Source organism: Artemia franciscana, chromosome 6 (genome assembly GCF_032884065.1).
Source record: "Artemia franciscana chromosome 6, ASM3288406v1, whole genome shotgun sequence".
In the NCBI taxonomy this organism is placed as follows: Eukaryota; Metazoa; Arthropoda; class Branchiopoda; order Anostraca; family Artemiidae; genus Artemia; species Artemia franciscana.
Window position 1 is genome coordinate 38,871,892 of NC_088868.1, and position 15,699 is coordinate 38,887,590.

General features: G+C 33.6%; 1 protein-coding gene and 1 long non-coding RNA gene across 3 annotated transcripts in view; both read left to right on the forward strand.

The window, feature by feature from the left end:
* Positions 1-8,162, forward strand: part of LOC136028405 (coronin-1C-A-like) — a 126,364-nt gene extending 118,202 nt beyond the window's left edge. The window contains exons 9-10 of one of the 2 annotated variants that reach the window (XM_065706227.1): positions 3,915-4,043; positions 7,025-8,161. In XM_065706227.1, coding sequence (XP_065562299.1) covers positions 3,915-4,043; positions 7,025-7,225 — 330 coding nt within the window. In that variant the 3' untranslated portion in view covers positions 7,226-8,161. Of the gene's footprint in view, positions 1-3,914; positions 4,044-7,024 lie in introns of both variants that reach the window. The other variant, XM_065706228.1, reaches the window with a different exon arrangement.
* A 10-nt stretch (positions 8,163-8,172) lies between these two features.
* On the forward strand, positions 8,173-15,493 carry LOC136028406 (uncharacterized). The gene is made up of 2 exons (XR_010617830.1): positions 8,173-12,558; positions 12,604-15,493. It is a non-coding gene; the product is annotated as an uncharacterized LOC136028406 (long non-coding RNA).
* Positions 15,494-15,699: the final 206 nt, after the last annotated feature.

The window sequence follows — 15,699 nt, forward strand, 5'->3', positions numbered from 1 at the left end:
ACATAAATATGCCTTTGAAGATAACATGAGCCCCCACTGCCTGTGGGTAAAAGTCTTGAAGATATAAAATGAATCTTGTGGAGATTAGTGGAGCATTCGTTGCCCTGTCTCAAGAGCTTACTTACCTAGGTCTACCTATTGGAGATTCAATATTTTCAACAAGAAAGTTATTGGTGGCTAGAACTGAAAAGAAAATCCGGGCTACTTATGCTTCTTTAGTGCTGTCACAAACAAATGTGACAAAAAAGCTCCTCGCGAAAATGTATAATGCTGTTGTTCTTCCCCATGTTTTGTACTTAGCTCCATTCACAGTAATCTGAATGAAAGTGATAAGAAACAGATTAGAAAACTATTTTTTTCGTTATGCGAAGTTTCTTCTGAGTGTTCCGATATGGTCCCGTAACACCGTACTGAAACAAAATTACGGAGTTCTCGACCCGATAATACAGCTGGATAATTATGGCACCTGGTAAATACCAAGTGGCATATAGCGATCACAAATTCTGTCGGTCGGTCCCGGTTTTGCTAGTTTAGGCACTTCCAGATAAGCTAGGACAATGAAATTTGGCAGGCGTATCAGGGACCAGACCAGATTAAATTAGAAATAGTCGTTTCCCCGATTCGATCATCTTTGGAGGAGTGGGGGGACGGTTAATTAGGAAAAATTAAACAAAATAAGGTATTTTTAACTTACGAACGGGAGATCGGATCTTAATGAAATCTGATATTTAGAAAGATATTGTGTCTCAGAGCTCTCGTTTTAAATCCCGACCGGATCCGGTGACATTGGGGGGGGGGGGGGCAGGGGGAACCTAAAATCTTGGAAAAGGCTTAGAGTAGAGAGATCGGGATGAAACTTGGTGTGAAAAATAAACACAAGTCCTAGATACGTGATTGACATAACTGGACTGAATCCGCTCTCTTTGGGGGAGTTGGAGGGGGTGTTAATTCGGAAAAATTAGAAAAATTGAGGTATTTTTAACTTGCGAAAGGGTGATCGGATCTTAATGAAATTTTATATTTAGAAGAATATTGTGTCTCAGAGCTCTTATTTTTAGCCCCGGCTGGTTCCGGTGACATTGGGGGGAGTTGGAGGGGGAACCTAAAATCTTGGAAAACGCTTAGAGTGGAGGGATCGGGATGAAACTTGGTAGGAAAAATAAGCACAAGTCCTAGATACGTGATTGACATAACTGGAACGGATTCGTTCTCTTTGGGGGAGTTGGGTGGAGGGTTAATTCTGAAAAATTAAAAAAAGATGAAGTATTTTTAACTTACGAAGGAGTGATCAGATCTTAATGAAATTTCATATTTAGAAGGACCTCGTAACTCAGATCTTTCATTTTAAATCCTGACTGGATCCAGTGTCGTTGGGGGGGGGGCGGAAATCTTGGAAAACGCTTAGAGTTGAGAGATCAGGATGAAACTTGGTGGGAAGAATATGCATAAGTCCTAGATACGTGATTGACCTAACCGGACTGAAATTGCTCTCTTTGGGGGGAATTTGAGGGGGTGTTAATTCGGAAAATTAGAAAAACTGGGGTATTTTTAACTTAAGAATGGGTGAACGTTCGTGTGCTATTTTTAAATTTGATATTTAGAAGGAATTCATGTCTCAGAGCTCTTATTTTAAACCCTGACCATATCTGGTGACATTGGGGTGGAGTTGGAGGGGGGAAACCGGAAATCTTGGGAAACGCTTAGAGTGAAGAGATTGGGATGAAACCTGGTGGGTAGAATAAGCAAATGTTGTAGATACGTGATTGACGTAACCGGACTGGATCCACCCTTTCTGGGGTAGTTACGGGGAGGGGGTCCAGTGCTCTGGTGATTTCGGTGCTTTTGGACGTACTAGGACGATGAAAATTGGTAGGCGTGTCAGGGACCTGCACAAATTGACTTGATAAAGTCGTTTTCCACGATTCGAACATCTGGGGAGGGGGCTGAAGGGAGAGGGAAAATTAGAAAAACTGAGGTATTTTTAACTTACGAGTGGGTGATCGGATCTTAATTAATTTTGATATTAAGAAGGACCTCGTGTCTCAGAGCTCTTATTTTAAATCCTGACAAGGCATTAAGCCTCTGATTTTCCTTTTAAATTAATGTTTTGATTCTTATGATTTTGCTAGAGGTCATGCCATATGAGCTCTTGGCTCTTCCGACCTCGTCACAAGTGCCATATGTTGCACTTGTTTCCACAAGTTTCTGGGGTTGATGATCCCAGGGAAAATTTACACCGGAAATTTTTTATTTGTCATAAGCTTCTCTTTGCTAAGCTAATTTTACGCGTAGAGATGTTATGGGTAATTGTCCAGGGTAAATTTCCACCGGAATTGAATCGTTTAGAGGATCTTTTCTTGGATACGAGGGATTTTTCATGGAGGGGGAGCCGGATTCCCAGGTATTATTTAAAAAACACAGAAATTAAATACATTTTTTTCAACTGAAAATATGGAGCAACATTAAAACTTACAACGAACGGGAATTAATACTTACATGAGATGGATCATCTTCTCTTTAACCTCTCGCTCTTCACGCTAAAATTTGAATATTATCCTAATTCTTTAAGAACGACTCCTGAAAGACAAGGGTCGTTTAATTAGAACAATCAGAAGCTTTTTTAAAGTATTTAAAAACTAGCGTGAAGAGAGAGGTGTTGAAGAGGGGACGACCTCCTCCATATATGTAATGATATCTGTCCGTTTTAAGTTTTAATGTTGCTTCTTACTTTCATTTAAAAAAGTTGATTTTTAAATTTAATCTTATACTAAAAGAACTTACTATACCAATAAATTTGATATCCATAAAACAGATCATGTATATCATTAAACCCAAAAGAACTTACTAAACTGGATTTTATCAAAGGAGTTTTTTAAGTTTCTGGTTTGCAATGGAGTCTTTGTTTCGAGAAATTTCGTATTTAATTTTCACAAAAGATGTGCATATGCTATATACTAGAATGACAATGTAACATAACCTTCTGAATTCCGCTTTTTATTAGACAGAATTCATAGAGTAGCATCGCTTTATTGTATTCACTTTACAAAGTTTATCATCTCTTGTCAGGTCAGATCATTCTATTTTTGGATTTTTCTTTGTCTATCTTTCTTTCTGTCTATGTTTTTTTCTTTCTTTCTATCAGATAGAATTAATGGAGTAGCATCGCTTTATCGTTTTCACTGTACAATTTCTGTCAGGTTTTGTCGGGTCAGATCATTATTTTTCAAATCTTTCTTTATCTATCTATCTTTCCTTTTTTTTCTTTCTGTCTTTCTTTCTATAAGACAGTATTCATAGATTTTTATCGCTTTTGTGTTTTCACTTTGCAAAGTTTGTCACCTTTTATCAGATCAGATCATTGTATTTTTGGATCTTCCTTGCTTTATGTATCTCTCTTTCTTTCTGTCTTTCTCTCTGTCTTTTTTTCTATCAAACATGATTTCATAATGACATCGCTTGGTTGTACTCACTTGATAAAATTTACCGCCTTTTAGGCCAGTTAGCTTGGATTAGCGTTAAAAAAAGCTTTTTCTCGGTAAAGTTAAAACATTAAACTTTTGGTAATGATTTGAAAATGTTTTCAGATAGTAAAGCGAAAAACTCTTCATTTGTAAAATGAGCGGGAGCTCCACCCACTAACTCATTATTTGAAAATAAAGCAACAAATCAAATGATTTAAATGTTCGACAAAGAGGAGCCAAATCCCTGCGGAACACCAATGTCTATTAAATATAACCTGTCAGGCATGTCAACTCTATATATGAAAATCTGAACGTTGTCCGAATAGAAGAATTCTCAGTGATTATTTTAGACCAAATTTCATCTTCCATAACCCTATATGTGTTATTATGGTTTTTGCTAGGAGTGACAGCCTCCTTTTTGGCCATTTTTTGAGGACTCGAATTTGTTTTCAGGTAGTAAAACGAAATATCCTGGACAAGCCCAAGGCCTCACAGAATGTAGAAGCAACGTCTCATAATGGGTCAACCACCGAATCAACACAACCAGCTGTCCAGCCCAATCCTCCTCCTTCTAGCATCTCTGTGAGTCTTTTGCATTGTATATCTCCTAAGAAAAGACATAATTTCTCATAAAATGTGAAAAAATACAGTACTTTTAAGCTATACCCTCGACCACTTCGACAGCTATACCCAGTCATTGTCGCATGATAGAACCGGCTTTTCTTTTTGTTGGTTTCTTTCAGCTTAGCGTGAGACATGACAAACAGAAGTGACAAAATAGATGAAAAATATATAATTTTTGCTATATATTTGCAAATTAGGGGGGTGCGGTATGGGTAAAGTATTTGGACAGTGTGGGGTTAGAAAATAATTCTTACTTGATAATATGCAGAATAATTGTACCTAACACATTATGCATGCAGAACCGATATGGTTTACCCCCGCCCCCTAATGTGCAAATATATTGCCCAAATTTTCTTTTTAAAGGATTATATTTTTTTATATACTTAGGTATATTTCATTTGGACTGAGTGTCAGAGAAACAGGCAAACTAGCAAACTTAGTTTTCTACTTAAATGAAGAATATTATGTCGGTAGTATATCAAACAAATACCATGCTTAGTTTAGGGGCAAAAAGAAACCTTTGGTCTAATAGTGTTTTTTAGGCAATACCCAGCCCCCTCCATTTGTATATATGTATCATCGCTGTCGTTTCTAAGGGTCGTGTCCTGCATTTCACCGGGAGGATTTGCTTTCTGTTTGGTTCCAAATGGAAAACGAAAGCACAATCTCTGGCAATATGTTATCGTTCAACCTAGTCATCTCAGCCTTTCTCTCATCATACCCCTAGATAGTAGGATGAATTTCATGTGTCATTTTTATTGGTGATAGGGTGGGTAGGAAGAGAAGGGTGGTTAGAGGAGATAAAGGTTGGTAGGGAGGCAGAACGGGAGGGATGAGTATGGACGAGTGATGGAGAGTGGATTTGTTACTATTATTATTTATAATTAAGAATTTAATTGTTAATTTATAATTTAGTTTGTTTAAGGCTCAGATAGGTGCTCTTCTTTTTTACGTAGCTCTTCTCGCAGATTTATTTTACCCAACGATCATCTCTTGCAGCCCAGATGTCTCCTGTTTATCAATCAATTCTTTTATGGAACTCCATCCCTTCAGATGTCCCTCTATTTCTTTCTGCAAAGGCATTATTTCGTCGGATTTTTCCAGTTTATTAATTTGTCTCTCTCTCCTTTATTTTTATTTTTTCCTGTTTTCTCTTTCCCTAGTGTTTCCCCTTTTTAGAATTCTTTCCCGACTGATATATCTCTCCTGTTCTTTTTAAAATAGTTTTCAGGAATCTTATTAACTTTTAAAGTACTTGTTTATTTGTCTTTTTTTCTTTCTTTTTTTTCTGATGTTCTAATGTCAACTTCGCCGTTCACGTTCCTCTGCTTTCTTGGTTTCTACTTATTTCTGTTATCATAATTACTACTTTTTTTCTTCTTTTTTTACTGTATACTAGTGTTTATTCTCCTTCAGTTTTATTTCACATGTATTGTTTGATTTAGGGTATTATTTATGGTTCTTTTAGTGCTCTATTATTGTGTTGTAAGGCCCATAACACACAACGCTTCTTGGGCCGAATAACTTTTTTACGTTTGTAATAATGTTTTAGTATTAATAAAATGATTGATTGATGATTGATTGATTGATTAGATAAATTGATTTTTGGACTTTCGCACGATCGCAAATCCTTATAAGTTTTTCCCAACCGCGAAAGTGATATTTTTTGTCAATGTTAATTAATAGAAATTTTAAGTTTTTTGAACGGTTTGTCAAAATGTCTTCAAAAAAATATTTACTATTCATCGGCTAAAGCAATTCTTTAACAATTTTGACTATTAATCTCTGTTGTTTTTAGTAGAATGACTCCAGGAGTTTATATTTTACTTGAAGTTAAAATACTAATTTTTAACTAAATACGTGGTATCAAATTGATTCCATGTTCAGGAGATGTGGCAATGAATAAGCTCAAGTTCGTGCAGTGGCATTCAACAATCTTGTAATGACTTTTTCTTTATTCTTTTTCTTGTAATGGCTTTTTTGATTAATTGTTTTACCCCAGTGCCGGTATATTTTGAAGATTTAGACATCTCTCTTCCTTCTAAAATCTTCTGGGTCGTAGCTCTGGACCATTTATGGGGATGTACCGAGAATTATATTTTTGGTGGCGGAGTGGGGTTTCAACTCTGAATTTTTTTGGCAATATATATATAACTGAAAAGACTGTCCTGTATATATATATATATATATATATATATATATATATATATATATATATATATATATATATATATATATATATATATATATATATATATATATATATATATATAGAGAGAGAGAGAGAGAGAGAGAAAGATGGGTTTATTAATATAAATAACACAACAAAACAAGCAAATGGCCCGAAGCAAAGCTTGTTTGGGCTTACAACCCCAATACACATACATATAAAACAATACGAAAAAGAAGAAAAAATAAAAAGAAAAGAAAAGGAAAAGAAAAAAGAAAGAAAGAAGAAGAAGAAAAAATCAATTACCCTAAATAAATATATATATATATATATATATATATATATATATATATATATATATATATATATATATATATATATATATATATATATATATATATATATATATATAAATTTACAGTGGTAGGGGAAGGTTTAAAACTCAAGATCTCTGGGTAGGGCCTTGACTTTGTATACCCTACGCTTGTTAGAAGTTTAGGGAATAACAACGAGGTCACAATGGGAATCATACGGATTCACAGGAGGGCTATTACTCCTGCCTTTCCTCTCGAATATAAAAGCTCAATATTTTCCTATTTCAGTGTGTAATTGTCAGTATGTTATCATATATTATTCCTTCCTATTAGTTTAACCCCTCCTCTTTCCTCCTTAAAAAAAAACTCCCCGATATACCTTGCTTACTGATTAATGATACTTTAAAGCTTTGTTTGTTCAGTTTGACTTGTATTTAGAGGTACTTGTTTTTTAGGAAAAGGTTTTGGAAGGACTCCAGGAAGAGATTCGTCGATTAAAAGCTATGCTAGTTCGTCATGAAAAGCGAATCCGAGCTTTGGAGTCAGAGATGGAAACGTTGAAAACCCCCAATGATGTGGCGGCGCCTGAGGAAGGTATTTCTGAAGATGTGACAGAATCTCGAGATAAAGAGGAGAATAAAGAACCTGTTGCGTGACCTGTTTTAGCCTAGTTTTCATTTTTTACTCACGATAGTTGCCAGTGATTTGAATATGTTAATGCTCTCTTTCTTTGCCTTAGGTCAGATAGAATCTACACTGCATTAATAGCAATTTGGATGGTGTTTGCAGTTTTTTTTTTTTTTTTTTTTTTTTTTTTTTTTTTTTTTTTTTTTTTTTTTTTTGCGTGCGTGCGTGTGTGTTCAATTTGCTTTAAAGTCTTTGCGCTATACGTTCATTTAGAAATTAGAATTATTCATGTTTAAATGGTGGATTAAATTAAATGACACTTTCAGATAGGCTATTGAAATAACCTATCTGCGATTTCTTGGGAATAGCTTTGTTTGCTAGGAAACCAATAACTGTCCTTGGCTAAGTAATTCCAAAACAAATAAAAACTGTAGAAAGCAATCTCACAATAAAATCAAAATAAAAAGAGTCCTAGTGTCATTACTTCCTTAGTACTATTGGGGGGGGGGGTAGACCCGCCAACCCCCAGGGTACGTCCATTGTAGTTTATGCAGCTGGCATTCTATTAAATCAGCAGATATAAAATCTAAGCTCTTAGAGTCTGTAACTTATACTAGTGATACATAATGGAATCGATGTTATGCTAAAAACAAACATTATTTTAATTTACCTTACCAACTTGATGCCAAACCTTGGTAGCTTTGGACCCAAAAAGATCTTGGGAGTTCTCTGTTGCGTCCCACGCTTTGATTGACAAGCTTGTCGACAAAAGGGACGCAAAATCTCTCTGCCTTTTCAGTCAACACCATAAATTTACGACACCTCTCGGTGATAGCTAATCATTTACTACTTTATTACTTATTTGTGATTTTTTTTTATTCGCATTTCAAAACCTTTTTTCGTTTTATTCATTTACTCCTTTATTCATTTTTTGGATTTTTTTTTTTTTTTTTTTTTTTTTTTTTTTTTTTTTTTTTTTTTTTTTTTAGCATAATAGCATCATAAAAATTGTTGAAAGCTATCTCATAATACAATCAAAATCAAAAGAGTCCTAGTATCAATACTTCCTTAGTACTACTATGAACTTCTGTGAAGTAAGGACGTTAAAACTCTTAATTTAGTAAATCCCCAATTTTTTTATACTTTACTGCATTATTTATTTTGCTATTAAATTTAGTGATCTTTTTCATTTTCTGTACTTGGACACTCAGCAAAAACAAATCTTGTGCCTTCCTTTGAGTTTGTTGAAACTGGCAGCTGATTAGCCGCCGTATGTTTTCGAGTTTTAGGAAATCTGAGGCCAGATAAATTTCTAGAGGATTGACAGTGTTTTTTAGGAGGGGGTAGACTCCCTTCTCTCGTCGTTGCTGACAAAAGTTTTTTTTTTTTTTTGGCTCAGTCTTTCTTCCATTTTGCTAAGGCAAGATATATGTTATCGAAAATGTTTGTATACTTTTCTCTCTTTGAAAGAGTTGTTATTTATTAGAATTATATTGTTCTTTTATTAAAGGGACATATCCAAAAACAAAGTTTGTGGAATAGCCGAGGGGCGAGCCATTATTAATTATTGAATCAACAATTATGGCTTATTAATTAATAAATATAAAAATATTATAAATATTAGGCCTACTATTGTAACAGGCCATTGTATTAAAGATCATAACGGCCATTATTAATTATTAGCTATGTCATTGTTAATTGCTGTGAATATTTAATATAATTTGAAAATTTTGTTATATCTAATACATGTGACTATTATAATTTATGAAAAAAGGAGGTTTTGAAGTGCAAATAACAAAAAATTGACAAATAATTAATAAAGGAGTGAATGATTACATGTTGTCAAATGCGGTAAATAATTCATCGTTTCTTGGATATTAGCCTATTACTGTTAAGCTAAAAGTGATTAAGTATGTTAAAATTTTTATTTTAAACAAATTATATTTTATACAAAATATATTTTATGCAAAGTATATGTATTTTATATAAAAACGTATTTTATATAAGTTATATTTATGCACCTCCTCGACCTTACATTGTTTTATTTCGACTATGATGCTACAATTTGTATATAAAATATAACTTATATAAAACACATTTTTATATAATATATATATTCTTTGTATAAAACATATTTTGTATGAAATATTATTTATATGAAATAAAACTTTTAACATACTTAATCACTCTTTAGTTTAACAGTAATAGGCTAATATTTTAGCGCCCGCCATTGGTTATGTCACTGTCTAAAATGTGGTTTTGTTATTCTTATGAATGATTCTTATGAAGCAATATTGACCGAAGTCTGGATGGATTGTCGCACATGCAAGAAATACGCTCGTGTCCAAGATGCGATTATATTACCTTATCAGAGAGACGCCATCAATTTGTATGCTAATGCAGTGTAGATACTATCTTATCAACTTTTTTGAATATCAAGAAAGACTTTGGTGAGTGATCAAGTATAAATTGCACGTTTTATGTGCTTTTGTAGCTTGTCTTTTAAAGGGTGTTCATAAGCTATGTCAACACTTTTTTTAATCAGTATTTTCTTGAGTATATCCTTGATGCTATACCCATATCAGGGTTTCCGTCTCAACGTTATTCGTATCAAAGAGACCTTTTCGCTTTCATTTATCAGACATAGATATGTCTAAGCCCAAAAAAGGGACTGGAAGGAATAGAATTTTTGGTTGTCATTACGGGCAAATTTTACGAAGTCGCCCAAATTTCCGTGAAAGAAATTCAGGTTCTCCAACATCCATTGAAGAATTAGCACCCATTAACAATTTTAATTAAAACAATTTAACAATTAAAACACTAAAACACTTAATTTTCGTTTTATTAAATTTTACTGAAGATTTAGGAGAACCCGACTTCCTTCCATGTATGATGAAGAGGGGGTCCTTGGCCTTATTACCATGCAAAGCATAAGGTGATTTAAAAAAAAAATATGCTTATTGTTGTCTTTTGACAAAACTAGTCCTTGGGCCAAATTATTTGACAAAAAAGATATTAAAAAAAGAGTACAGCTAATATTGACATTAGGATTTTATTTATTTTATTATTTTTCTCGGCTTAACTTGATGGGGTTGGTTATTATTTCCTCAGCCGGATTTTTTCTTTGAAAATCTGACGGCAACCAGACACAGAAGGGATTCAAGTTCCTTAACATCTTAATTTGGGTATATGTTCGTCTTTTAGTGTTGACAGAAGCTAAAAGGGGGGCCTTTTTAGAATAATTTTCTACTTTTCATTCCAAAAAAGCTGCCCCTTCTCACCTTAATCTTTGCCTTATGTATATAGCTTTTTGATCTGTACTGAATTATATTGCTTTTTATAATTAGTCAAATGTTTTGTCCCTTCTACTACCTTAATAGTTACAATTCCTCGGATATATATCTTAGAAAACGAAAAACAACAAGTTGTTTCTCATATTGATTGTCTATTTAAAAAAAAAATAAAGATTGAATAAGCTTGATATTTTTATAATGTGTCAATAAGCCTTTTTGACTTTACTTTTTTGGCTCTTTGCATAAATATATATATATATATATATATATATATATATATATATATATATATATATATATATATATATATATATTCCGTTATATTCCGGAATTGGATCACGGAATGTTCCGGATCACGGAATTGGGCTTCACAGTCTCCGCTGGATGTGCTGATTTTCGTTTCATAGCCCTTCAGCCAGGATGTGCAGTGGAAGGTTGGGGACCAGCCATCCTGTACTTTCGCATGCCAGAATTTTTCATTTACGTACTTAGGGCTGGGTCTTATGGCTGGGCTTACAGAATCACGCCACTGCCTCGTTCCAAACCAAATAACCAGCGTCACCAGGACTCGAACGCCCGTCCTCACGGGCAAAGGATTTTTGGTCTAGCTTGCCAATCATTCGGCTTTGGCGGCTAATCATTTATTAGCTTTAAACAAATTTCGATAGAATAATTGGTAGTCGCATTTATTTTCTATTGTCGTTGCAAATACGAGTCTTAAATGTATGCAAAGAAAAGGATTTTTTATTAGTAAAAACTTTTCGCTAATTTTTTTTTTTAGTTTTTTCACTGGATTAATATATTTTTTTTACAAAACAACGTAAAACAGTTTAAGTCTTTTGTCCGTTGTGTAGGAACTACATTTCTGCATATAAGCAGTTATGGAGACGTCAAATAAATAAATAATAAATAAATTTTCAAACTATTATACAAAAACAATACAAAACAATAATTCTGGCTTCTTTTTTTCTTTTTTTTTTTTTTATTAAACGTCGAAACATCGAAATATGACTAATCTAAAATAGGACTAGAAAAAATAATCAATTTTCAGTTGTTTAAATTCAAGCTTCTGCTATTTTTGTAGCTCTTGACTCTTTATTCTTAAAACTGTTTCGGCCTAGCAAAGCAATCGTGGTTTGATGTTTTTCTCTAAAGACTAGTTTTTAGTCCAATAATAATCTCACGAAAAAAACTAAGATAAGGCGGGGGAGGGGCGTTTTAGTTTTTTTTATAGGGGGGATAGCCCTCCAAAGATCGCATTTCTTTGTATGTATATATTTGTTGCTCTGCATTACAAGACTGAATATATTTTAATTGTGGCGTGTTAAAACGAATATTTTATTTAACTTGGTGTTAAAAAGGGCTTATGTTTTTCTAAAGATTTAAGGAGTTGTACGATTGGATGGCTAAAATGTGTCATAAAAACACCACATAAAACACACTAAAACAACAAATAAAAATACGTATTTAAAAATACGGCTTGCATAAATATGCATCAATGTACAAAATAAAAACATTTAAAAACTCACAACATAAAAGCAGCAGGCAAAACACACCTTAAAACAACACACAACATAAATACAACACATAAAAGCACACATCTACATTCAACAAACAGCATACAAAAACATAACACGTAAGGTGTAATTTGATCGGCTTGCTAAAACATAAAACATAAAATCAACACATGAAAACACACAATATGTAAGGAGTAATATGATTGGCTTGCTAATTTGCATCACAAAAATAAACCTATGGAATTAAATCACACGTTTAAGCCCGGAAGCAAAGAATAATAAGCTTTCGTTTTCTATTTGTTGTATATTAATATGTATTTTTGGCTGTTTGCTGAATTTTTAATTCTGAAGTATAAATATTTATGATTAACCACTAACATTATTATATTGCATCACATTTAATTCCATGCTTAGCTTTTTTTGTGTATGTTATCGGTTAATCCAGATGAGCAAGCTTCTCAGAAAAATTCGGCGGAGGGATGGGAATGTGCAGGTAAATTTACCGGAGCGGAGGGATTTAGGTAAATTCGGCGGAATGATGGGAATGTGCAGGTAAATTAGGTAAATTTACTGGAGCGGAGGGATGGGAATGTGCAGGTAAATTAGGTAAATTTACCGGAGCGGAGGGATTTAGGTAAATTCGGCGGAGGGATGGGAATGTGCAGGTAAATTAGGTAAATTTACTGGAGCGGAGGGATGGGAACGTGCAGGTAAATTAGGTAAATTTACCGGAGCGGAGGAATTTATGTAAATTCGGCGGAGGGATAGGAATGTGCAGGTAAATTAGGTAAATTACCACATTTAGTACAGACCCTTAAAATGAATGAATATTTTACAGATATGATACAGATATTACAGATTACAGATATGAATGAATATTTTCATGTAAATTATGCTCAATTTTTGTGCTTTACGTTTTGACTAATTTGTTGCCAAAATTTGAGGGATTTCCTTCAAAATAAACTAGCAAATACATGGCCTAAAATTTTTAGATGGAATTTTGAGATAGCTGATTTGTAAAAAATCAAAAACAACATCAGTGATATTGAAGATACTTGTCCACAATTTATTTCCATATAATTTCGCTTTTGGGGATGAAAGGTACTCTAAGATAGATGAACTATCTTCTCTGGCGTAGAAAAACTTATTGCTAAGTTGCATTGATGTGCGGGGGATTTGACAAAAAAATTATAGTGGTATAATTGCCCTCAGAAGATATCTGTTTATTTAGACCTTGAAATCTTTAGTTAGACGCTTAATATTGGGCATTATAATTTAAAGAACCTGAATTGTTGTTGTTTGTTAAATATATTCACAAACATAAATGTAATCGATTATTTGCTGGTACTTGTGAAACAGGGATGGGGATCTTTTCTAAATCTTTGGATAAATGTGATTTTGCATGTAGTATGTTAGACATATTACATGTTAAACAGATATTATGTATTTGATTCGTCTTTTCCTGATTTTATTTTATGTATTTGATTCGTCTTTTCCTGTTTTTATTTTAATTTGCCAGTTTCCCCCCCCCCCCCAAAAAAAAGAACGTCTATATCTGTTTCTTATCATTGGGCAACTTTTGAATATAATTGACAGAAAGGATTTGTTTACCTTATAAAAAAAAACATTTTATGATATAAATGAATTTATAGGCTATTGTTTATTTATAGGCTATTGAAATTTGGTTATGATTAAATTTTTAGGCTTGAAAACTTTATTTTGACTATAATTGTACTTTCTGTGCGTTAAAATACGTGTTTGACCACAAATGAATTGTCAAGCTTTCAAAAAATATTAGTCATCAATAAAGAGGAACAGTGATTTTGTCTGTGAAACATATTGAGTGACTCAAATTTGTACTTGCTTAAAATGTCATAGAAAAGAACCACTAAGGTATCGCTTTCCTTCTTTCGGCTCAAAATTTGATCTGACATCAGAAGATAGATGCAAGGATGGAACTCACTTATACGCATGGTCTAGGCTGGTATAAGGCTGGTTTTACAAAATTGGGGTAGATTCGGTGTGTGCAAAACTACAAAGAGATGGTGGTGCTACATACTTAAAGTTCTAGATGGCTAGATGATATCTCTCCGTAGTGTTCGAGGGGCGTGGGGGGTCAGAACACGAGAGTGTAAATTTTTGTAAGTCCCAACTTTTAACACTTTTTAGCGGGGTGGGTCTTTTAGACTAACCTAGGGCGTTTTCTTTTTCAGGCTGAAAAGAATTATAAATGCGTGCTTATGGCTATTTAACGTCATAAAAGACCTTCAAGACTTAGGGAATTCGGTGAAAACACATATAAAATATGATTCCAAGTCACACTTTTCAACTTTTCCAGAAGGGAGGGGCTTCAAAACTATCTAGGAGTGCTTTAGCAAATGCCACTATTACATCACATGCTGTTAATGTTCTATTGTTGATAAGAGGGCGAATACGAGCAATTAGAATCTTGACGCATATTCTGTTAATTAAGGACATAGATTTTAAAGATGAAGCTTCTGGAATTACATACTCGCAGATGACGTTAATGAGGTTTTTGTCAACACTGGTGCTAGTTTCCGCTTTCACCCTTGAATTTTTACACATATTTTAAATTCCTAGTCTCTGATGTTTAAGATATTTACAAACAAGGTGGTCGGTACCAATCATTTAACAGGTTTTGGGTAATCAAGGAATTGTTTAAAAGTCGTACCGCCAAAAAAGGCTAAAAACCGGACCGTATTTTTGTTGTTCTGCTCGTTCGCTCTTCTTAAACAAATTGACTCTTTTTGTTCTTGTACTATTCATGTGCTGTAACAATGTTTTTTGAATTACTGCAGCAGATATGTTGCTGTACCTTTGTCTTGTGGTCCACAAAATTCAAATTTATTTTGCCCTGTTTAATTTACCCTCCAATAAAGCTTTCATGGGCTTTCTCCCTACTTGTATTAATATTTTATGAGAGAAAAACAAAGTAGGAATCAGTTAGTTCTAAAAATATGATTGTAAGATTATTGTAGCAGATATGTTGCCATGCCTTTGTCTTGTGATCAGTGAAGTCCATGTATATTTGCCCTTCCTAATAAGCCCTCTAATAAAGGTTTCTTTGGCTTTTTCCTATTTGGTTTTATTGATATTTAAGGAGGGGAACAGCAAAATAGGCATCAATTAGTTCTGAAAACATAACCGTAGGAATCTTTTAGCAGATAGGATGCTATGCTTTGTCTTGTGACTAGTAAAATCTGCCCTTGTTTTTCTCTTTTTTTTATCAGTCTTCATTTTGCCCAATTTGCCCTGAAGACACCTCTAATGAAGCTTTAATGGGCATTCTCCCCACTTGTTACTTGTTGCACAAAGTTTTCAAAATTGGAGTAGTGGTTGTTGATAAGGCTTTTTGTTTCATTTTTTTTAATTTTGACTTGGTGACCTTGTGATTGTATTAATTATTGTAAATATTGTTTATTACTAACGTGCAATAAAATTGGCATCATAAGCTGTTTTACAAGAAGTTTATTGTGTATACTATTAGCAACATTTAGGTGATCTTTAGTTAATTAAATTTACTGTTTAATTACTTAAATTAAACTTTCAGTTTGGAAGTCCGGATTGTCTTTAATTTCTTAAGTGTGATGTAAACTGCTGCTGCTAAATCATTTTAGCCTGAGGCCTAAAATCATTGTCTTAGGCCAACAGAGCTGCGTTTCCTCCTTCTCT